The following is a 23,081-nucleotide window of genomic DNA, read 5'->3' as shown; positions in this document are numbered from 1 at the left end:
GATGAGGAGCCCCTGTTTCCTGTCTGACTAAGCGGGCAGTCTGGTTGTCGTAGCAACGGCGCCGTTTACCAACAAACGCTGCAATCCGATATCTGATCTGATAACAGACCGTTTCTTCAACACTAACCCACCTCCAGACATCCCACCCACGGTCTACGGAGTACAACAACAGTCTTTCTCCTACATGCTTCAGGCTGCACACTGCAGGGCTCTAGTGCTGTAATTAGTCGTGCTCATTCTTTTGGAAAATCACCATCCATATGTGATTCCTTCGTCCGTTGTATAGCTTCTACAACCGTTAACCAACCCTCCGACGTCGTGTTTGGCGCTCGTTTGTTTACACTCCTCTACCACTGGAGCAATTGACTTGACGGACTTTTGACGTGTAACCGCAGCTTTTGGTAATCTACCTCTTTTGAATAAATCTTCTCATTCCCTGAGTCGCAATTCACCTACTGATAGATTATACAGTTTCTGAAGCTCGCTGTGATCGTCTTAAAGACTTCTGCCGCTCGCTTGGTTTTTGACATTCACCCAGCTCTCGAGTCAACGAAAATAGCAGAATTATTCACCATTCATTTCTTTTCCACCAATGTTTGCTGCTTCAAAACCCGAGATCCGCCATACTATAAAAGTCTGCGAGCGCTTCAACTCTTTTATACTCTTAGAGCCAAACTATCATCCTCTGATACTAAGTATTTGATATTATATTTATATAGAGTGATACACCAAAGCTCCAGTTGCTGTTAAATGCAAGGAATAAATACGGAATAAACACGGAATAAACAAGCGGCAATGGAGCCGTTTTCATCCCCGCAAGGGAGATCAGCAGCCCCAACATACGATGAAGAACCCCCGTTGTACGCATATCCAGGTGAACCTTCTGTTCTGAATGATACCGACCGTGAGACTACCTCAGCTCCTGGAAGTGCACGAAATGACCCCTCAGCCATGAGACTTCTACCAGGTGGTGGAACTAATTTAGGCAGCGCTGGTGAGGACCCATCCGATTTGGGGAGTGCAGGAAGATTCAGACGGCATCCAAATATGCCTCAACGTCAGCAGTATGTGTCTCTGGGAAATGGCCCTCACTCCTATACTATTCCCTCTTTTATACTTTTACCCGGAAATGCTTCTCTACGCTCTGTGATGGCAGACAAAGCCGAAGAGCCTTCCAAGAAGACTCAAGATGAGGCCCCCATGCTGTTAGGACATAAGGCTTCAGCTGGGGACGAGTCGAGCACCCTTCTAATTGCATCGCCATCATCACGACCAGCCACTAGCACAAAACAATTACATGTCACCTGGGAGGATGAATCTACAAAGCAAGAAAGCAACTCTACCCAGAGCAAGCTAGCCAGGACCAAAACCATTTGCCGCAGAAAGCCACAGGACTCCGCGATGATTCCTGACCCCCTGCGCCTTGCTTCACCCAAAACCCCGGCCCATATATTACCCAAACTCCCAAATACTCTCTCCAAGTCAATTACACTATCATGTTTAGATAAACATATAATGGCCCAAGAATCTTCTAATATGGATCAATCCAAATCGGATAATGTGACTGACAATAAGCCTAATAGAAGCCTCATATCTATGGCCCGACCGTCACCCCAGCGATGCCATCCTCTGCACCAACAATCCGCATCCACCTCATCTCTCCCAACCTCACGACCCTCGTCCAGTCCTGGGCAGTCACCAAACATAACCCCATCAATCCTCACATCTGACACTCTACACCTTCCCGCTCGATCGGTGTCACCAACCCGGCCTTGGACCCCCTCGCGGGGTTCGGAATGGTCACGCCCACATGCCCCTTCTGTATCAAGTGTAAATTATGAGCCTCCAGAAATCAATTGTAGCCCAAGACCTGGAACCCCAAGCTCGAAGTATGGAGGAAGCCCCCGACGGCCACTGCCGCCAGCCCCGTTGTTTGCTGGGCCACCAGCATCATCAGCAGGAGAAACGAGCATTGACATTGCTGATGGAGGTGACGATAGTGAGGACCCCTTTGTGGTAGGTGAGAGAACGGTACATCAAAGAAGTAACACACGCTCAAGTATCAAATCATACAATTCATATGCAACTGAGTCCACAGTTGTTACAGATGAAAAGGACGCCATGAGTAAAGCTAACCTTGATGATGGTGAGGATGACGAATCCGACTTTAATGTTCACTATGGGCCTGCGCCAACTGGACGTCAAGAGCGCAGAGGTGTGCGTAAGGCACAGATGACGAAGAAGGAAGTCCGCCTTATCAATGGAGAGCTTATCTTAGAATGCAAAATCCCAACAATCTTGCATAGCTTCCTTCCCCGTCGAGATGACCGTGAATTCACTCATATGAGATACACAGCTGTCACCTGTGACCCTGATGATTTTACGGTAAAGGGGTTTAAACTGCGACAAAACATTGGCAGCACAATGCGCGAAACTGAGTTGTTTGTCTGCGTGACCATGTACAACGAGAATGAAATCGATTTCACACGTACGATGCACGGTATCATGCGAAATATCTCACACTTCTGTTCCAGAACCAAATCACGAACATGGGGCAAGGACGGTTGGCAGAAAATTGTTGTGTGTATTATCGCGGATGGGAGACAAAAGGTGCATCCGCGGACATTGAACGCCCTTGCAGCCATGGGTGTTTATCAAGATGGAATTGCAAAGAACGTCGTCAATCAGAAACCGGTAAATGCACACGTGTATGAATACACTACTCAAGTGTCCTTAGATCCCGATCTTAAATTCAAGGGAGCAGAGAAGGGAATCATGCCTTGCCAGATCATCTTTTGTATGAAGGAACGAAATGAGAAGAAACTCAATTCTCACAGGTGGTTCTTCAATGCGTTCGGACGCGCTCTGAATCCCAACATCTGTATTCTGCTTGATGTCGGCACGAAACCCGAACCTACTGCACTTTATCATCTCTGGAAAGCCTTTGACCAAGACTCGAACGTCGCAGGAGCCGCTGGGGAGATTAAAGCGGGTAAGGGCAAGGGCTGCCTCGGTTTGTTCAACCCTCTCGTTGCATCCCAAAACTTCGAATACAAGATGTCGAATATCCTCGATAAGCCTCTCGAGTCTGTGTTTGGTTACATTACTGTGCTACCTGGTGCGTTGAGTGCATACCGATACCACGCACTGCAGAATGATAGTACTGGCCACGGACCCCTGAGTATGTACTTCAAGGGTGAGATGCTTCACGGAAAAAACGCGGATGTGTTCACTGCCAACATGTACCTGGCAGAAGATCGGATTCTGTGCTGGGAGTTGGTGGCCAAGCGAGAGGAGCAGTGGGTTTTGAAGTTTGTGAAAAGTGCTGTTGGGGAGACTGACGTTCCAGGTATGATTTGATTTTCCTTGATTGTGAGATATAGAGTCCTTTTTGGCTTGGGGTTAACTTGCATTTTCGGTGTAGATACTGTACCTGAGTTTATCTCGCAGAGAAGACGATGGCTTAACGGTGCCTTCTTTGCGGCTGTGTATTCCCTTATTCATTTCCGGCAAATTTGGCGGACAGACCACACAATTACAAGGAAGATCCTCCTTCACATCGAGTTTCTGTATCAATTTGTCTCCTTGGCTTTTACGTTCTTTTCTTTAGTGAGTAGCTAACACCTCCAGCAAAATACTCCCAGATCCTAGCGTTGATATTTCAGTGAATTAACAATAATTCTCGCTCATCTAGGCGAATTTCTATCTCACTTTTTATTTCATTGCTGGTGCCCTGTCAGACCCCACGGTGGACCCCTTTGGACATAATATTGGAAAATATATATTCGCAATACTAAGATATACCTGTGTGCTCCTTATTTGCCTACAATTCGTCTTGTCAATGGGAAATCGTCCTCAGGGGTATGTAACCTAGGTCCTTTCGAAACCTTTACCACCACTCCTGCTAACTAACACTTCACTTCTAGTGCCAAAAAAATGTTCCTCTCTGGCATGATCATCTACTGCATAATAATGATGTACACTGTCTTCTCCGCCTTATACATGGTTGTCATGCAGCTGAAAACGAGCAAAGAAATGATTAAAGATAGTCTGTCGCTGGGCAACAATACTTTCACCTACATCATCGTCTCCACACTTTCAACAGTCGGCCTCTACTTTTTTATGTCCTTCCTCTATCTTGACCCATGGCACATGTTCACCTCATCTATTCAATATTTTGCCCTGCTGCCCAGTTACATCTGTACGCTGCAAATCTATGCTTTCTGCAACACTCACGACGTTACCTGGGGCACCAAGGGTGATAACGTTATTCGCACTGACCTCGGCACAGCGCGTATTACCGGTTCTTCCACCGTCGAGTTGGAAATGCCATCGGAACAACTCGATATTGACAGCGGATACGACGAGTCGCTCCGCAATCTCCGCGACAGACTCGAAGTGCCCCCGCCAGAGCCATCCGAGGCGCAGATGCAGGAAGACTACTACCGCGCCGTGCGCACGTATATGGTGTCAGTCTGGTTTATAGCTAATGCGATCCTCGCCATGGCCGTGTCAGAGGCGTTCACTGAAAAGTCAGTGGGCAATAATGCCTATTTGGCCTTCGTTCTGTGGAGCGTGGCATCGTTGGCGGTTTTCAGAGCGGTAGGTTCGACAGCGTTTGCGATTCTCAATGTTGTTCATCGGGTTATGGAGGGGAAGATGAAGTTTGCCGCTGCTGGGGGCACAGGGTATGGGTACGGAAGTTACGTTGGTTCTTCGAGTGGTGGTGGTGGTGGGAGTTCGGGTGCTCGGTCCAGCGGGGCTGGGAGCTCTCTGGGTCTTTCCTCAGGTATGGGGGAGAAGGTTAGTGATTGGGCTAGTGAGACGGGGTGGGCGGTTAAAAGGACGGCGGGGAAATTGAGGTTTTGGAGGTAGAGTTTTTTTGTTTTTATGTCGGTACTTTTGAACTTCTTTTGTTTTAATGTATATTTGTTGTTTTCGTGGGTTTGGTGGTGATCATTTAGTTTTTGATTTGGTGGTCATGCTTGATGTTGATGAATAATTGTATGTACTGCTGGTCCTTATTTCTTCTTGCTTTGTTGGTTCTTACGATTCGTTATATTGTCTTGGAGTGTGGGACTTTTTCTCTTGTATTTTATCGCTGTGAATTGAGTAAGGTTCTCTTTTCTGTACCTAATATTAATGACTTAAAAGGGACACTTTCCGTGGTATTTTTGGTCTCGTCCTCATCAATTAACGTGCATAAAATATGGATTCAAGTTTCCGGGGTTAGAGCATAGGACTAGCATGGATGATTAGTAGTAATTTGAATGGGAAAAAGACTTTGCTTGTTGATTGTGTGAGTATATAGTCATATGCGATAGTAAAATTCTGAACAAGAGGAATAAAATTGGGTTAACTAATTGCTAACAACCCAAGTCTGCAAGGTAATTGTCCCAACACAAATCTTCTTTAAGATTCAAATAGAAATAGTCTCACAAATGACGGCACATATAACAACCAACTCTTTCCATCAGTTGATCTCAGCAACATGCAACATGCCTTAGACATATTTCTGTTTTCAGTGTCCACCATCGAACCCCCCTCTCCTCCCTCCCAAATTACCGCCAGCCCATTCAGCACTCCCCAGTACAGCTCATCCACAAGTGTGCTCGCCCTCTTATGTCACTATGCGCAATCCCGGCAAAGATCCGCGACAACTTTCATCTTTTTGATAGTGTTCGGACACTCCACGGTGTTTGCAAACTGGTCACAAGGCTCAACCTCCACAAACATTTGATGGCCGCAGAATCCTATGATAGTTGTGACCTGACACATGAGAGGTAGATTTCAGTAAAGAAATGTATATAGATAACCTTGAGTGGCGGGGATGACTCGAAGGTGTGTGTGGCTCGATATAAAGGCGATGGGAAGAGAGGTTTTTCTAGTTCCGTGAAGTATGTTATCATAAGCAGGGCAGCTGGGAGAGATAGATATGAAGAAGCAAAAAAAGGGCAACAACAAGGTATTCGCTTGGCCTGAAGATGGATAAGGTCCAGTTTTGTGTTTTCTTGAAGTTTTAATGAGATGCGCTGAGCTTGGAAAATCGAAATAGGCTGGAGCTGGATGGAGAATGAGGGAGATGATGTTTGTCGTAAAAAAGAAAATTGAGAGCGACGAGGAAATTATCGTAACTTTTTTTTGGTTTTTCTTTGGGTTTGAATTCATTGGAGGGAGGGAGTGATAAGGAAGGCATTGCAAACGGAGGGATTTGAATGTTAACTTATGATACATCGAAGGCTCCGCTCTGGTAGTTGCCCGAGTTGCTGAAAAATATCAACTCGTGTGTAGAAGTGTGAAAAGAGAGTTGCAGTGTCAAGGAGAAATAATGTACACTATTTAAAGAGAGTCAGAAACTAAGGGTATCCAAATTTGTCACAACGAACCTTACTTTCCCAAACCCAAAACTATATACATTCTGCTCTTCCACCATCCCAAACCTATAAACTATCCTCCCTCCATCGACTCCGCGCCTTATTCCACGCAGCTTTGTCCTCATCTCCAGCCTTCGCATCCATTCCAATACCCAATCCCCGCTCAACCCACTCCTTCCCTTCCATTTCAGCCAGCCGCGACAATGCCCGCGCAAACGCAAAGCGCTCCTCCTCGCCGTTGAATATGGAACTGGACTTTAGCGCAGACATGGACAGGCCTAGGTCATCCATAAGATGGCGCATAGAGTCAGAAAGGTTCTCAGGAACTTCTTTGTTGTCTTTTGATGGTTTATTTTCAAACATTGATTCTTGAAGTTCCTCGTTGGAGAGGAAGAGATTAGCAAGGGGAACGGCGGTGGTGAGGACGAGTTTTGCCTGTGGTGAATTGGTTAGACAATGATATATGGCAGAGGTGGCAAGACAAGGGACAAAACCAAAAAAGAGAGAAAGTACCCACCCGACTCTCATAAACTGCATCAATAAATGTAATAAACCTCCTCGCCAAATCGCGCTCCCTGATCGTCATCCCAGGTACATCCGTCACAATAAAGGCATCATAACTCCTCATCAGCTCAAGATAATCCGCTGCTCCGGTCGCCCTCCCAATCAACTGCTGGAACGTAAACCGTGCCGCCTTGCCACTTGCCAGAGGAACTTCCACATCCCGTCCCCACACTTGGTGCACTGCGGAGTGAGGAGGGTCATTGGAGAAATCGCCTAGGTACTCGAACCATTTGTCCGCGTGGTGGTCAGCTGGCATGCCGAGCGGGTGGTGGTAGACACCGGACGGCGGACGGGGGATTTTGCGGTAGTCAGTGGCAGAGTCAAGGTTCAGGACCGTTAGGGAGGTTTTTAGCAGGGCGATGCATGGGATGAAAGATTCACGTTGGATGCCGTTCTTGTACAGGTCATCTGGATGGCGGTTGGAGGTTGTGACGAGGATAACACCGTGGGACATGAGCGATTCGAGGAGTCTGGTTGACATTTTACGTTAGTTTTGGCAGATACAGATACGACATGGACGCGGGAGGGGAAAGAAACAGTAACATACCTTCTCAGAATCATCGCATCCGCCACGTCTGTGCACTGAAACTCATCGAAGCAAAGCACGCTAGCCCCCTGCGCGATATCGGCTGCGACAAAGGGCACAGCATCAAAATCATTCCCATGTTTCATTTTCATCGCATGAAGCTGCTTATGCACGTCCTGCATGAAGTTGTGGAAGTGGATGCGCTGCCGTGACGTGATATTTTCCGGCAGGGTGTCAAAGAAAAGGTCCATCAGCATGGTCTTGCCGCAACCAACGTCTCCAAACATGTATAGACCTTTTGGCAGATTGGGTGGGATCTGCGTGGTGGCTGCCCGCGGTGGGGTGCGGCTAAAAAGTGAACCAAGGAAAGAGGATCTTGGTTCCGGATTCTGGAGGGAGGAGATAATTGGATGGACTACGACTGGTGGTGTGTAGGAGCGGAGCATTTCGTGGAGGTCCTGAAGATGTTGGATGATGTCTATGTAAGAGACAATGTGAGCATAATCGCTTACACGGATTTGATGTTGCGCATTCTATGCATTTGAGAGAATCTATACGGAACAATACACTAAAGGGGGACTCAAATAAGACTAAGAATACAATACCTCTCTGATGAGCATCGTCCTTCAATCTTCCTGACTGTACTCGGGCCTCATACTCCTGCATCGGACCGAAAACTGGTTGTTGATCAACACCATCTGCCACGGATGTTACACGCACCTGCTCTATAACCTCAGCAACTCGTGGTGTACTACCTGAAATTGTCGCTACCAGCTGTTGCTGTTGCTGCTGCTGCTGCTGTTGTTGTTGTCCGGGGCCCCGTATTCCAATTCCGCTACTAAAGAGCCGCGATGTCGTTCTATAACGATAAACCCTTTCGTGCCCGCGTGCCAGACGACTCCTACAATCCACACAGGTAAGGCAATTCCAGCCCCCAACAAGCCCAGAAACTGTGGGAAGCCGAGAACACGGGGCTAGGATCGCATCAGCGATTCGGGTGGGATTGTGGGAACGTAGCGGGGTTCGCATTCTCGTTGTATTTCACCTCAGGGTTCTCTCCCCGCCTCAAAAGAATATTTGGATAATAAATGTACCCCAGGGTATATCCCGTTGCGATATTCGACAAACCGTAGATCGAATTCTAATAATAATACGCCTAACCCATGAGAAATTCCTGACCCGTGCGCCCGAAAATGCGATTGGGTATATTCTGCCACAGCAATCGAAAAAGACCTATACTCGTCGCAGCTCCCCGGTTTCCCAGTTCACCAGCGCCCATGAAGATGTGTACAAAGAGACGACAGTTAACCGCCAACAAGTGACAATCAAATGAGAGCAATTAGTAGGTCAAAGGCGGAGGACAATGGGAAAATAGTGGACGAGTCCAGCACTTGGTGTGTGAGTTCCGAGCCGAGAGAGGAGGAAATGCAGAAAATACAGAAAATGTTTAACTACCATGCTATGCAACAGGAGAGAAAGAAGAAGTAAATGGATAGAACCGGCTGACAGGAGTGAGCGACAGACACCGGAGTCTGCCAGAGAGATGCGCAAGTGACTGTGTGAAGTTCAGGAGTTGAAGTTGAAGTTCAAGTTGAGGATTGTCACGGGATCTCGGAGTCTGTTTGTGGTTAGGGCGGAAGGTTAAAGGGTTTTTGCTTGTGCCGAGGCTTGTGTTTTGTGCCTGTAGGAGATAGGTAAGAATGAGATCATACTCCGTAGATGCAAGGACATACAGGTAACAGGGGGGCAAAAATAGGAGAATAAATTGCCTGTTAATTTACTAGTATGGAGTAGATAGTCAACTAAAATAACTTAACTAACTAATTGGCGAAAAAGTCCTTGCAGCGCTTATAGAACAAATGTAGGAGTAACTTCAGAAACACGGTTGGGGAGGACAAGTATGCGGACAAAGTGAATACTAGAAAGATGATATTGGAGAAGAAGTGACAGCCGAAATAGAAGGCGATATATGTTTTATAAAAAAAAGCTAAAGTTGAAAACGAAAGGATATCCAGCAAAAGAAAAGAAGCAAAATGAAAAAGGTTAAGACTCACAAATACTAGTTGAAATGCAGATTACGATTGAAACTGAGAACGTGATTGGGACTGTGGGAGAGGATAAATGTTTCAATTGAACCAAAGGAAGGATTAGAGTGTCATTTTCTTTTGTTGCTAATAGAGAAGGCGGGCGGGATATAAAAAAAAGGTAGCATATGAAAATCGAAGCGGAAGAGTTGATAGGGAAATGAAAAGAAGAACAAAACAAAATGGGTACTTACATAACAGAAATAGAAAATGTACGGAAATGATTAAACCAGGAACAACAGATTCGTGTAGCAACAATGTAGGAAGAAAGAAGCGGAAGGAAAAAATGGAGGGCTGAGTCAGGGGAGTTAGTCCGCGAGGAGGGTTGCACACTACAGGAAGTTTGGAAAAAGTGTGAAGAGGAAAAAAGGGAAAGAAAAATGACATAACTGAGAAAAACGTAAACATGGACATAAGGGAGCAGAGGACAAACACATTGAGGCCGGTTGGTTTCGTAGAAAAAAGACAAAAATATAAATAAAAGGGGAGTCCGAGGCAGGGGAACAACATCCAAAAGGACTGTGGTAAGTGGGTGATAATAGATGGATAGATAATAGATGGATAGATCATAGACGCATCCACCATCAGGAGAACGAAAATAGCAAACAAAAAAAACCCTCAAATATCGTCACATTCCTTTCCTTTCAGTGCCATACGTCGATCCATATCCTAGTAATTTAGTAGGCCACATAACATAAGAGATGGAAAATGAATAAAAATCGATGGAAAGGAAAGGTCATACATAAAAAGAGATAAAAAGGAGAAGAAAAAAAAAGAAAAAAGGGCCGGGGTTGGAATAACAAGGACGAGAAAGGAAATGAGACAGACTCTTTACCCTATGTAAGCCCAACATATAGCGTGAGCTTCGCATTTCGCTGCAACGCCGTATCCAAATCATTATCATTCGACAGCCCTACAAATCCATTACTCGGTTCATCCTTATACTGCAGTACAATTTCATCGTCAACCTTAAGCCGATCCTTCAGCTTCTCCTTGAGTTGCTGAAAGCTGATATCGTTCGGCACGCGGATGGCTATCAGGTCGTCCTGGAAGAACACCTTGATTTTGATCGCGCCGCCGCTCGAGGTTGCGGAGCCCTGTGTCAACGAGCTGGCTTGTCGATTCATCATTTGGTTTTGCATATCGGCTCGAGTGATGGTGGAACCGCTGTTGCCTAGTGTGCTGCCGTTACCTCCATTCAATAGGGCTGGTTGCCATGTTGACTGTGCCTGGCGCTGTGAATGTGGCGGACCCATGCCGCCAGGCGGGTATCCGCCAGCGTGCAGCTGGCCCCTTGACGAATGCCCGGATTCCGGCCGAGAAGGGTCCTGGATAGACGATTGCTGAGAGCCATGGGAAAGCCTGTAGTCGTCCACTTTAACGTTGGGATCTATTTCGAAGTCGCCTGGTCGGGGAGCAAAGAGTTGACGGACGAGCTGGCAGCGTGAGATATGCGGTGGCATTAACAGTAGCTTTTTAATATATTCATCTAGGTTCTGCCGTCGACCGTTGGTGATTGCATCTGTGACATGTGTTACGGGACCTGGCATGAAGGGCAACGTTCGGGGCTTTCCCTTGTTGCCTGCCTCCTCTTCGAATTCTCTCAGGAGTGCGATTTGGAAGTCGTAAAAATCGTGATAGTATCTTGACAATTCCCAATACCGCCCATCCTCCATTTTTGCCTCGATGATGAACCAGTATTTATCCTGATCGAAGCAATATCGGGGGATGGTCGCGGAAACGGGTGCGAGGGCAGGAGGATAATATCCTTGTTGCTGTTGCTGTTGCTGTTGCCGTTGCGGGATTTGCTGGGCGGACTGTCGTAACTGTTGATTTTGGTATTGGTGGTTTTGTGAGTGTGCTCCTGAATTATGGCACTGTTGTTGTTGATACTAATTATTATCATAGAATAACTAATCAGTTTCGCAGAAATAAAGTTGTTACTCCCGTTCCAATCGCAAACTTACCGGATCACTGCCATTCAATGTCATCCTGCCCATCTCTGCTGCAGCGCCCTGCGCGCCGCTCTCGAGTTTGCCCAAACTTATAGAGCTATTCTTATATTCGGCCGTCATTTTCTTCCACTCTTCAACGCGTGGGACACCAGCGCGCCTGACAGCCTCGTGAGGGTCCGACACGGCCATACCCGTTGTCATATCTCGTATCTCAATAAAGGAAACAGGAATCAGGCCTGGTCCACCAAGGCGACCGATAGGTTTCGCAACAAACCACTCGGGATTGGACTGGGCAATGACGATAATGGCCTCACCGGCCTTTGCATCCAGCTCATCCGGGCGTTCCGCATTGAAGTCATATTGTACAATGCCATACACCATGGCCCCAGACCCTTTCCCAAGGGAGGACATCCTGGCACGAGCAGCTTGTTTGGTGGTATTGGTCGAGTCCGACCGTCCGTGACCGTAGGCGGTGGCTTGTTGTGAGCTGCGATCGGAAAATCCAGAGTCGTGTGGTTCCTGCATGTAATCTTCGATATTCCCCGCCGAGCCACCACTGTTACGCTCGTTTTTGCCGATAACCTCGAAAAATGAGACAGGGACGAGACCCCGCGCGCTTGGGATCAGAGGGTTGCACGCCTCGTACCAGTCTGTGTCGTCTTCTCTGCTTATGACATGGAAAAAGTCACCTTTGGTAAAGGCCAGCTCCTGAGTATTTCCAGGTTCGGGGGTGTGGTCAAAAAGGGCTTTGATCACCTAGATGTGGGGACATGGTTTGGTGTTAGTGGCGTTGGTATATCGATCCCCGCTCTCTGTATGATGATTTTATTTCTTTCCTTCTTGCTTTCTTTCTTTCTTGCTTGCTTTCATTCATTTCTGTGAGTTGGTTGCAACATCGCAGGTAAACAAATGTGATAGATAAGAAGCGGCAAAAATAAAATAAAACAAATAAATAAAAATTAATTGAGGACAACTTATGATGAGTAATCAACAACAAACTGAAACTAAAAAATAAAAATAAATAAATAAAAATCTCACCTTCTTTGGCGGAAGAATAGCAATTGCGGACTTTGGTGTGATAGAGATGTGTTGTGGTTTAGGCTCTTTCTCGCCTTTGAGAGAGCGCCGGATGGCCTGTTCAAGTTGATGAAGGAGCAATTTTAACGTTAGTGATGGCAAAAAAACCGTTAGTCCGACCACAAGCGACAGACGAGGTCGCTTGCTGGTTAGTCAAATGAGAAGAAGAGGATTCAGAAAGAAAACAACCTCATGATAACTATATTAAAGCATGGCGGAGAACCGAGATGACAGGATTCGAGTTTCATACCTTCATGTTTGTTTGCGGTCACGCCAGGATGGAGAAACAATCTCACTTCTCTGGCTTCTGGATTGGAGAGCTGATCTTTCTTTTTTAACTACTATTATTACTATAGATAAGGTTCTTGTTTTCTGTTCCTAGAGAAATGGAGAACAGGATGGGGGGAGAGGGGGAGAGAGGGGGGAAGAGAGGGGGAGCCGGGGGGGTGGAGGTGGGGAAGAGGGAGGGAGAGAGGGAGAGAGGGAGAGAGGGAGAGAGAGGGTGACAGAGGGTGAGAGAGGGTAAGAGAGGGAGAGGGAGAGGTGTGGCCTTGTGAAGTGTGGAGGGAAAAGCCGCGAGTTCAAGAATATTTGTCCTATTGTGGTAGTAATTTCAGAACAAGTAAACAAATGCCGGTGATTGGTGATGAATGAAAACTATGTATGTGTTTTTTCACCCCTCTGAATGCACAGGGCTTTCTGAGATTCCAACAACAGAAGAAGAGAAGAGTAGTATGCTTGCTCTGGCCAAGCTAAATCCAGAGAAGATTCCAGTGATGGCGATGGCGATGGCGATGGCAAAGGTATTGCCATTCCAGAAATTTAAAAACCATGGATTCACCATTTCATAAACCATGAATTTCACTTCAATCTCTACTTTTAACCGCTTGTAAAAACCGATTTCCCTCGAGAGCAATTTCCCACACCACATGACTTCACATGGACACCTTCAACAATCTTAGTCATCATCGCAGCAACCGACGTGTCCAAAGAGAAGCTGAAGCTGCAGCCGGAGGCGGGGGTTGGGCGGGGGGTGGCCTGGCCTGGTGGAGCGAAAGCAGAAGAATCAGAAGCGAGTGACTTCTAAGGGCCCGCATTCGGTGTGTTGGCCTGATGTGCGCTTTTCACCTGTCATACAATTGAAGTTCTTCTCGGTGTCCATAGTTTAGAAAAGGCTTTTTTTTTCTTTTTCCTATTTTATAAAATAAAATATTAAATATAAAATTATAAAATATAAAAAATATAAAATATAAAATATAAAATAGTTTGAATTATTGTTCTAATTTCAGCTGTGTTTAACTAGTCAGTTAACTAGTAATAATAATATTAACTAAGTTATTAATAATTTAACTAGCTTTTCAACTTTGATTTGAAGAAAAATATTTAATACCCTTTCTGCATATTTCATCTTCCATCTCATGGCCCCCTTTATTTTATTTTATTTTATTTTTATTGTTTTGTATTTTTTATATAATTTCTTTTTAAAAAAAAAATAGTGAAAAATCAAGATAATAATGAATTTTGATGAATTCTGCCTATTGGATGATTCTGTGATTTTCTAAGGTGGCTGGGAAAATTCATCTTTCGGTAGTAATCCATTCTCCACAATAGTCTACTCCGCAAGACTCAGTCCAGGCGGGTGGGTCCAACGGCGGTCCCGCAATAATGCAAGGGGACGCGCACACTTCAGCCCTGCTATAACCTGGGATGTTCTCTTTCTCTGCACATTGAGAAATAGATCACTAGTAACAATAGAGCTGCTTTTATAGAGACATCTATCTTATCGTCTGAATAATCTAAATGCAAACCCAGTGCCACGCCACCAGCCTGGTGGGTTGTAAGAATAAAATTTACGATTGATTTTAAGACTTAGAAAATACTATTACATATAAATTCTCTATTTTTAGTTTTTACATCAAGCTCTTAAGCTTTATTATAATACAGTAACTCTAATTCTCACCGATATGAAAAAACAAGATGCTCTAATTCTAGTGCAAATAATTAAATTGAAATTTATTGATTATTTTATCATGATTTTAATAAGTCACTCTGTGAGAATGGGTTATTACTTAGTAATAAATTACATTATCACATAACTAACCAGTCAACTAACTAACTAACTAACTAGTTAACCAGTTAATTAATTGAATTAAATAATCATGTATTTAATTTTAGTAACCAACTTAAAATGGCCAACTCGCTTGAGAATTCAAGTATGATAGTGATATCAGGTGGTTGATGTGGTTATATCTACCCAATGGCTTATGATAACTCTTCAGCAAAAGCTGTATGAGCATTATGACAAGATTCTTCCTCCTTGAAATTGCATACTACGTACATGAAATGTAAGTAAGGCACATTTCTCCGAAAAATAAACTAACAAAAATGTTCGGAATTTGCCCCCCTGAACTCTTTTCTGGTTCACCGCGGCCTTCAAGTCCGGGCTCATGGAAGAGGACAGACCTTCATCAGTTGAAACCACTGGATGCAAAAAAGTATATCTAATTTATACCCATATATTAAGCTCTAAAAGCAAAAACCACTCTGGGGAAATTGTTGAATGGAATAAATCGAGGCATTTTTTTATTCGGAAGAACCAAAGAACCAGAGAAAAGTGGGCACAAACTAGAATAAAACGCGCAAAAATAAGTAAAATAAAATAAAATTGGGAGACTGGGACGCTCTAAAGACCAGGTTAAAAATATTAGTTAGTTCAGGGAGGCGCGAAAGTATTAAATCACTGCCTAAAGAATAAAGCTTTTAAGCATCTTTTCTTTTCTTGATATCCTCGCTCGAGTCCGAACATGAAACTGATTCATGAAGACAACGCGTCTACCTTTCTCCTGTAGTGCAACGGACTGAGCAGAGGAGATTTCACGAACCTGTTTTTTCCTACTGGCTATTGCTGATTACTCCAATCCACACATCATCCCAAATCACATTATATGATATGAGCCGTCTGCCATTGGATGTGAGTCCTTCTCTATCACACACATGCGCAGCCTGCATATACCGACGGTGTGATATGTACCATAACAACCATACTCTTTCCAAGATTCCTTATCCCTCCGAAGCACCTGATAGACCCCAAAGTGTGCGTCTGTCTCCCTTCTGCATGAATTACGTTACTCAGGATATTGAGTAGAGTAACTACTCCACCTGGATGACATATACACAGGATTCGCTTTCTGTGCCTCTCCGCTCTTCGTTTCCGTTCTCGTGGAAGCTGGAGAGCGGTGATGGTGGCTATCTCTCGCCCCCCCTTAGTTACGTTATGTGTGTATCTCACATTGCTCCAAAGATTTCTGACATCATCGGGTGCTGAAACAGGGAGACCAACTCGGAACCACCCCAGGATAAATAAATAAACAAACTCTTTCGTCCATTACGTAGTGTATCTTCGACTACTTCCTCTCGCGAAATGAAATGGTGTCTGCGACGTGCGCCTTTGTTCTGTGCATCCCTGTGAACTCTTTTAAGTGGAGTACAGTAACCAAAGCATATCTCGGTAGGCCCTCCTATTTCCTTTATTTTTTGAAAATTGTTATTTCTGCGTATAATGCTATCACCGTGGCGAAAATTCGCCGGAGCAGGGTAAGAAAATATACAATAAAACTTTATAACCGACTTTTAGTGAGTTGGCAATTAGGGGGGACAACAGGTGCTCAACCCGAGTCAGGTCACAGTATCGCGTGTGCTGATGCATGTGCTGATGCATGTGCTGATGCAAATGTTTCATACAATAGAATAGCTCCTGAGGTAGTCAATCGAGGGCATGATGGAATGTCAATCTTTAATTCCTGCTGGACAGGCTTTGTTGAACCCACACACTGGAATAATCATAATTATTCAGGGGAAAAGGAAAGGCAAAATATAATAAATGTTAAGTGCACTCATCTTCATACAGATAACATTACATGAGGGAAATCTGATTTCATGGACTCATTGTTATGAGTTTTGAAGGCGTTTAATATGAGTAAGGGCGATAAAAAGAAGATGACTATGTAACTACCTGTCACTATAGGATCGAGCCCTAATATAACTAGTTATGCTGATCTCATAACCAACTCCAAAGCAGAGATATTCTTCAGAGAGCCAAAGGAGGAAAAATGATTAATGAACAGTTCTTATGTTTCTGCATTATGATATATGGTAATGAGATATATGTGATGCTCTTTAAGTATTTAGGGTATTTATTTACTGATTTATTTCCCTACCCAAATCCTCTTTGATTCTTTTATTTTGCACACCGACTACGTGGTTGCAACTCTGGCACTCACTCTGGCACTCAAGTCTGCTTCTTCGTTCCATCCTCACCAATTGTCCTCACTCCCCCGATCCACTTCTGCAACTCTGCCCGATTCACATCCACTTAATCTACCCATCTTACATTATCTCTCCTCCCCAGATCCCCATGACAACAACCATCTTCATGATGGGTGCAAGGTGTTGCTTAAGGGACATCAGCGCAAGTCATCAACGAGAGTTGCTCTGTCCGCTAGTTAGACTCGGGAGATGTAACCAGTAAGTTGTTCGCCCAGACGACGTAGACGAGCAGATTACAGAGATGAAAATATTTACTAAATAATACATGGAACCCACTCCTACAAGCATCTATAATGAATTTACTGGGACAGAGATCAGTCAGCACCATTTGTAATATATCATGTTAAAATTTAATTCTCTGATATAGCAGACTCAAGATGAACCCTTATCAGATCAAAAAATATAAAAGAAAGTTTCTTCTCTTAGGTTTTAGTATTCCCGACAGCTACAGGCTCAAAATGAAAAAAGGTAATGTCAGTAACTGTACCATGCAACCCCCGCCGATCGTGTATGAGCAAAATGGAATATGCATGCAGAAACGCCTATATGAGGGGTATAGTGATACCCAATGCACTGTCTCCGTAAAGGTAAAGAGAAAAGGGTTTCGAAGCCCCGCGTTCCAAGCGCATACTGGTCGCTCGTTCGAAGGTGGGAAAAGGTAAGTTGGGTTAAAGATATGCGATGAAGAAGGGTTGTGATGAGAGACACAAACTTCAAAAGAGAAATAAGAACGGGTCCACGGCAATTTCAAGCCGAAGACAAGAAGAAAAAAGAAAATAAACAAGGTTTCGAGGGTGTATCGTTCAGGATACGGCCACTTGAAGACGGAACATGTGACAGAAGAATAAAAAGTTGGCGTCGTGGGAGGAAGGGGGGGAACGAAACACGGGATAAAGGAGAAATCTTTGCCTTGATGGATCGAACGGTTTGGTTAGATCTGCCCTTTTATATCAACCACCTTATGAGCTTCCGCTTTCGCCAATTCAAAAACCTGTCCAGCTTTTCCGGTAAGGAGCTTAACCCCATCAGGTTTCTCCTGGAGCAAATCCTCTTGGGCATGGTCTAATATAAATCGGGCTGCCTGTTCATCGGACTCAAAGCCAAGTTCCTCAGTGATGAATCTTATCTTTACGTCAGGTTTATACCTAATGTAAGCAGTTAGAATAGCTTGAACCAGCATTCCAAGAGGAGGGAAAGAGACCCTTACGCTCTACAAATGCATGCGAGTGCAGCAAGGCGCTCCCGGTCAACGAACATATCCATGAGATATGCACCCATGTTTGGGGTGTCCAGATAAAGTTGAAAGAATCGATGGTAATTTCCCAATGCCAAAGCCGATCGAACATCGAGGGCATGTTTCACAGCGGGATCCAGTTTGTCTGCGGTAGTTAGATCTGCCAGGGCGTCGTTGATTGCTGTCCGGTTGCGAGTATGGATAAAATATAGGATACGATATGCCTTGAACTCCATGGGATGTCCTCCAAGGTTCTGCGAATACAATGCCCGCAATTGCGTTTGGCATTGATTATACTCACCAAGGTCCCCTTTTTCCAGCGCAATCCGGGCGTGTATTTCATAAACGTTCACTGTAAACTCATTTTTGATGTGCTGCACGGTCAAATCCTGGCGCATAGACTTGAACTGATCGCAAACATAGGTATAGTTATTCTCGAGACGCCACTTTTTCTTCAACAAATCCAGCATTTTCTGCAGCACGGGCAAAGGTCGAACAGCATCAGGATTGGGGGCAGAAGTTAAACGGAAGTAGTTCTTCTCCAATGTCTGACAGCGTCCGATGATGGGCCCTCCGCCCACATCTGGTGATTCATCTCGAGAAGAACTGCCGGTCTGAGATGACTGGTATTCCGAATGCGAATGCTCAAAGCGTCGTTTTCGTAGCTCCAGATTATATTTGAACTTACTTGAATTTTTGCTGTTGATGTTATTGTTATCTATCCGCCGCCGTTTATCAACTGTAGATGGGTAACTAATGCGGTCTTCAAAACCATTTCGTGTGTTAGTCTTTCTCCAAGGAGGGGTGTTATCCGTCTCATCATTTCCTGCACTAAATTCTGCCGATTTCCTTTTCTTTGGGGGTTCTTCCTTTGGTTTCTTTTGTTTCTGTGAACCATTTTCTTGTGACTTCATGCCCCAAGTGGACTGTGAAGGTGCAGAAGTAAGAATCTTATTCCGTTCATTCCAGATCATCTGTTGCGGCAACGGCAAGTTCTCCCAGTCGACGGTATGCAGATTACCACTTTCTGCAGCCTCTGTGATAACTTGCTTGAGCTTCCGTTCCATTTCCAACCGGCTAACATTTGCGATTTGAAACTCAGGAACAAAGCTGCGCTGTACATACTGGCGGACGGCTGGTGGCCAGTCAATTTTGGACTTCCCGGATTGGGAATCTGCCGATTTTGGTGCTGACGATTCTCCTTGGTCCGGTTTAGCCGCAGCCGCAGCCGCAGCCGCAGCCGTAGCCGTGGATTCGGAAGAATGATGGGTGAGAGTGTGTCGTGCCTGGACCTGGGTATACACAGGAGACACTACAGCAGATTCTCAGTTAGCAACTACCGACGTTATTTAATTAAAAAGGACATTAAAAAGGACATTATATTGACCAAAACTCACCACTTGATGAATACACGGGCGTAGCCGTGGCTCGCCATGGCGGTGGGGCTGTACTCATGACGGAAGAAAAGGGCAGAAGATCAAGATCCGGCGGCAAAGGATGGGTGATTACGAAGACAAATACAGGATGATGGTGATGGTCAATAGGTACTTGGTGGAAACAAAGCCAAGGAAAAGGAACACCAGCACACAATGCTGTGGGTGCGTTTCCTTTTCTTCTAAGTGAAAGGAATATATGAAATGGGAGAAAGAGAGCAGGTATATGCAGGACGTAGATGAAGAAGGGTATATTACAGCGGTTAAAGGTGATAAAGAGAAGGGAAGAAAAGATGATGTCGTTGAAAGGTTGAAGCCCTGATGACTTTTGACACGCGATACGGTGAAGTTGAGGCGTGTTCGCTTAGATTCCCGTTTTGGGCGCTGGCATGTTGGACAAAGGCGTGTGGCCACTATTGGTGTCACATGATATACGATTATATAATCTAAGTCTGTAAACGACAGTGAGAAGCTTCTGAGGTTTGGTTATAACTTAACTTCACATTTCGCTTTTCTCCTTGAATGGCGTAGTTCTGTCTGTTGTTGGCTCCAAAATGATACGCATGTCCTCATCTTTCTCTCACTGGGCGTGGCTAGATGTTCTTCAACGCGTTGGATCTTACGACTGCCCTCCGCCCGTCTCTATTGCCAGATGAGACTCTTCTCTTTGTGCAGGATCAGGTCGGACTGTATGAAGGGTAAGACTTGAATGTCCTTGTCGAAATTTCCAAGACCCTTGGCTGGGTCATACTTACTTCTCTACTGCTAATTTCATACCGCGTTATCCGCTATATAGGAAATACAAAATTCCAAATTACCAGTCTGGCCATGCCTATCTCACGTCGCATCGCATATGCTATGTCGACGGCGATCAGCCTCGAAAATACTCTGTTGCCCTTGAGTTAAAATATGTCGATCGTGTTGAATATCAAGTATGTGTTCCCCTAAGTCCCAGTTAACATGGGCGTATGTTGTCAGACTCTGACTTGAATCTCTTAACAGGCAGGCTTCTTAAAGTCGTCGCCCAAGATAACGATATATCCAAAGCCGTCGAAAAGAGTACTCGGTCAAAATAGCAACGGTCCTGGCAGTTGGATTACCCCACAAGCAGCGAGGCCTGGTTCTCCAGGCAGTCCATCGTCACCCCTTCGCCGGAGTGGTAGTCCATTCAACTCTCCAGCCACTCTTCCTGTGAGAACACCGAATGCAACTTGGGTTTGTCCAATATGTTCATTCTCAAATCCAGTTCCATCGAATTTTAACCCTGCAACGGCGAACGCCTCCATGACACTGCCTTCATGTTTGGCTTGCGGTATAAAACCTCCCTTCACTACGATTTTGAAAGCAGCAATAACGTCAGCATCAGCGTCTAGTCGTGGAGGAACTAGCACTGTTTCTGTGCATCCTTCGCCACTAGGCAGCCAGTATGATCCTGTTAGAATCGGAAGTAATGGTGATTATCTGCCCAGCTTCAACCGATTCCATAATCCTCCTTCGTCAGCGGATTCAGGTATATCTTGCCCAAGATGTACCTTTGCGAACCACCCTTCTCTCTTATATTGTGAAATATGCGGTGCACCTCTCCAAAGAGGTGATCACGCGACCAACAGTCAAATCCCGGATCGCTCGGACTCGCCAGCGCCATTCTTTGCAACCTCAAACTTACATAATACCGAAGTATATGAAAGCGTCAAGCTATCCTTCCGTGGAGGTGGTGAGAAGATATTTCATGAAAGGCTCAGAAGCGCTTTGGTACAGCGAAAATGGCTTCTTCATGATGCCCCACCCGTCCCGAAAGCTAACCCTTCTTCCACCTCTTCCACACCAGGTAGCGACCCCAATTCACTGGGGCAGCGTCCATCACACTCTGCGGTTGGTATTGCCGGACTTGAACGCCGGGGATTCGAAGCAAGGCAGAACAACCAAGTGGTTCTTGGAAGTGCGTTTGAAGATCTCGAGGCACTGATGGCATCGGCCAAGGAAATCGTTGCGCTTGCCGAAACCTTCGCCGTGGAATCGGGAATGATGTCCAATGGAAGTTCTGCTGAAGCCAGAAGGGTTCTTTCGCAATCCGCAGCAGCGCTGGGCATGACCACTACTAAGGATATGCTTGGATCCGGCGGTGGTTCCGAGAACTTGTACCTATCGGAGCTCTCTCGCAATCTGGCAGAATACCTAACTGATGATCGTAACGGTATCCTTCACCGGGAAGGTGGGATCATGAGTCTAATCGACCTTTGGGCTGTGTTCAATCGTAGTCGCAATGGTGTCGAACTTGTAAGCCCGGCAGATTTCCAAAAGGCGGCTGAGCTGTGGGAGAAACTGAAACTGCCCGTTCGTCTCCGCCGGTTCAAAAGTGGGCTGCTTGTAGTGCAACGTTTCGATTGGACGGATGAAAAGACCATTAGACAGTTGAAAGGGTGGTTTGAAGAGTTGCGATCCACACCACTGTCTGATGAAGTTGTTTTTTGGGATTGGCATATGTATGGTAGAGGCGTTACGGCTCAAGAGGCAGCGGAGCGGTTCGGTTGGAGTGTTGGCGTCGCTGCCGAGGAACTGGAGATGGCAGAGGATAGGGGGGTTCTCTGTCGCGAGGAAGGGATTGAAGGCTTGCGATTTTGGAAGAATTATATCGTTGATCCAGATACTTTCGAAGGGATGGGTTTCGAAGTGGACTTTTCTCTCCTCGCTGTTTGATTTATGCGAGTAGGGGGGTGAATGAATGGAAATTGGATTGGGGTAAGGATGGGATGGCGATTTTTGATAGAAGTGAATTGGGAAAGGAAATGATGCATTTTATTTATTTATTTTCTTCTCATACAAGTTTGCATAGCATTGGAAATGGGAATGAAACAAACTTTGGTTGACTTCTGTCATGGACAGACTGGCTTTGCTTTGCTGGAGGTGTCGTGCTCATATGGAGAACACCCTCTCCTTCACAAACTTCATTACAGCCAAAAAATATTGCTGAACTACAATATCTAGATCTCTTTCTACCCGCCAGCTTCCATTTAACAATTAACCACCTCACTTCCCCTTTTTCAAATCTCTTCTCGCTCATTTACTCTCTTGATGGATGGGTTCTCCTTTTTTTTTTATCCATAAGTGACAACGCGACTCAAACGTAACGTTTTCCGTAGCAGCCCTAGCTCATAGGCCGTCGGTCACAGGCTGTTTCATACGAGCGATGTCCATTATTTGTTGACGGATGAATTTAAAATTAATTGCATATACATTTTCGTTGCTAAGTGTTAACGTTATTACCCCCACTAATCCTACTATCCCAACATGATATCTTGTCAAACCACTACCTGTGGAACTACTGAATGGGGCTCGTAACTCCTGTCTCTGGAAAAATTTCATCACGACTTATAGATACACACAGGATGCATTAACTTCCTAGCAGATACATATACTATGGTATTGTGATGCTGTAAGTTTTCACTTCCTGTGATTGACTACTCTCAGGGTCTTTTCTGAGCGATCAGAGTCATCGACCCAAGGTCTA

The 23,081-nt window shown here is 45.2% G+C and overlaps 5 protein-coding genes across 5 annotated transcripts; 2 read left to right on the top strand and 3 right to left on the bottom strand.

The window, feature by feature from the left end:
- Positions 1–795: 795 nt before the first annotated feature.
- Positions 796–4,875, top strand: PADG_08636 (chitin synthase 2; the record flags this gene model as incomplete). The annotated part of the gene is made up of 4 exons (XM_010765636.1): positions 796–3,349; positions 3,425–3,609; positions 3,695–3,861; positions 3,927–4,875. 4 exons carry the CDS (start codon positions 796–798, stop codon positions 4,873–4,875), a joined length of 3,855 nt encoding a protein of 1,284 aa, XP_010763938.1.
- Positions 4,876–6,440: 1,565 nt separating this feature from the next.
- PADG_08635 (uncharacterized protein) lies at positions 6,441–8,493 on the bottom strand (the record flags this gene model as incomplete). The annotated part of the gene is made up of 4 exons (XM_010765635.1): positions 6,441–6,809; positions 6,892–7,408; positions 7,486–7,942; positions 8,070–8,493. 4 exons carry the CDS (start codon positions 8,491–8,493, stop codon positions 6,441–6,443), a joined length of 1,767 nt encoding a protein of 588 aa, XP_010763937.1.
- A 1,891-nt stretch (positions 8,494–10,384) lies between these two features.
- Positions 10,385–12,836, bottom strand: PADG_08634 (phosphatidylinositol-3-phosphate-binding protein BEM1; the record flags this gene model as incomplete). The annotated part of the gene is made up of 4 exons (XM_010765634.1): positions 10,385–11,440; positions 11,516–12,259; positions 12,542–12,637; positions 12,831–12,836. 4 exons carry the CDS (start codon positions 12,834–12,836, stop codon positions 10,385–10,387), a joined length of 1,902 nt encoding a protein of 633 aa, XP_010763936.1.
- A 5,001-nt stretch (positions 12,837–17,837) lies between these two features.
- PADG_08633 (uncharacterized protein) lies at positions 17,838–19,595 on the bottom strand (the record flags this gene model as incomplete). Its single annotated transcript, XM_010765633.1, has 3 exons — positions 17,838–18,051; positions 18,114–19,452; positions 19,538–19,595. The coding sequence occupies 3 exons, from the start codon at positions 19,593–19,595 to the stop codon at positions 17,838–17,840; spliced, it is 1,611 nt and encodes a 536-aa protein (XP_010763935.1).
- A 575-nt stretch (positions 19,596–20,170) lies between these two features.
- On the top strand, positions 20,171–22,270 carry PADG_08632 (ESCRT-II subunit protein VPS36; the record flags this gene model as incomplete). Its single annotated transcript, XM_010765632.1, has 3 exons — positions 20,171–20,271; positions 20,370–20,505; positions 20,576–22,270. 3 exons carry the CDS (start codon positions 20,171–20,173, stop codon positions 22,268–22,270), a joined length of 1,932 nt encoding a protein of 643 aa, XP_010763934.1.
- Between the last annotated feature and the right edge of the window lie 811 nt (positions 22,271–23,081).

The sequence above is a fragment of the Paracoccidioides brasiliensis genome (genome assembly GCF_000150735.1).
Source record: "Paracoccidioides brasiliensis Pb18 unplaced genomic scaffold supercont2.25, whole genome shotgun sequence".
NCBI lineage: Eukaryota > Fungi > Ascomycota > Eurotiomycetes > Onygenales > Ajellomycetaceae > Paracoccidioides > Paracoccidioides brasiliensis.
The sequence above is the reverse complement of the archived record's forward strand: the minus strand, read 5'-3'. Positions and strand labels throughout refer to the sequence as shown.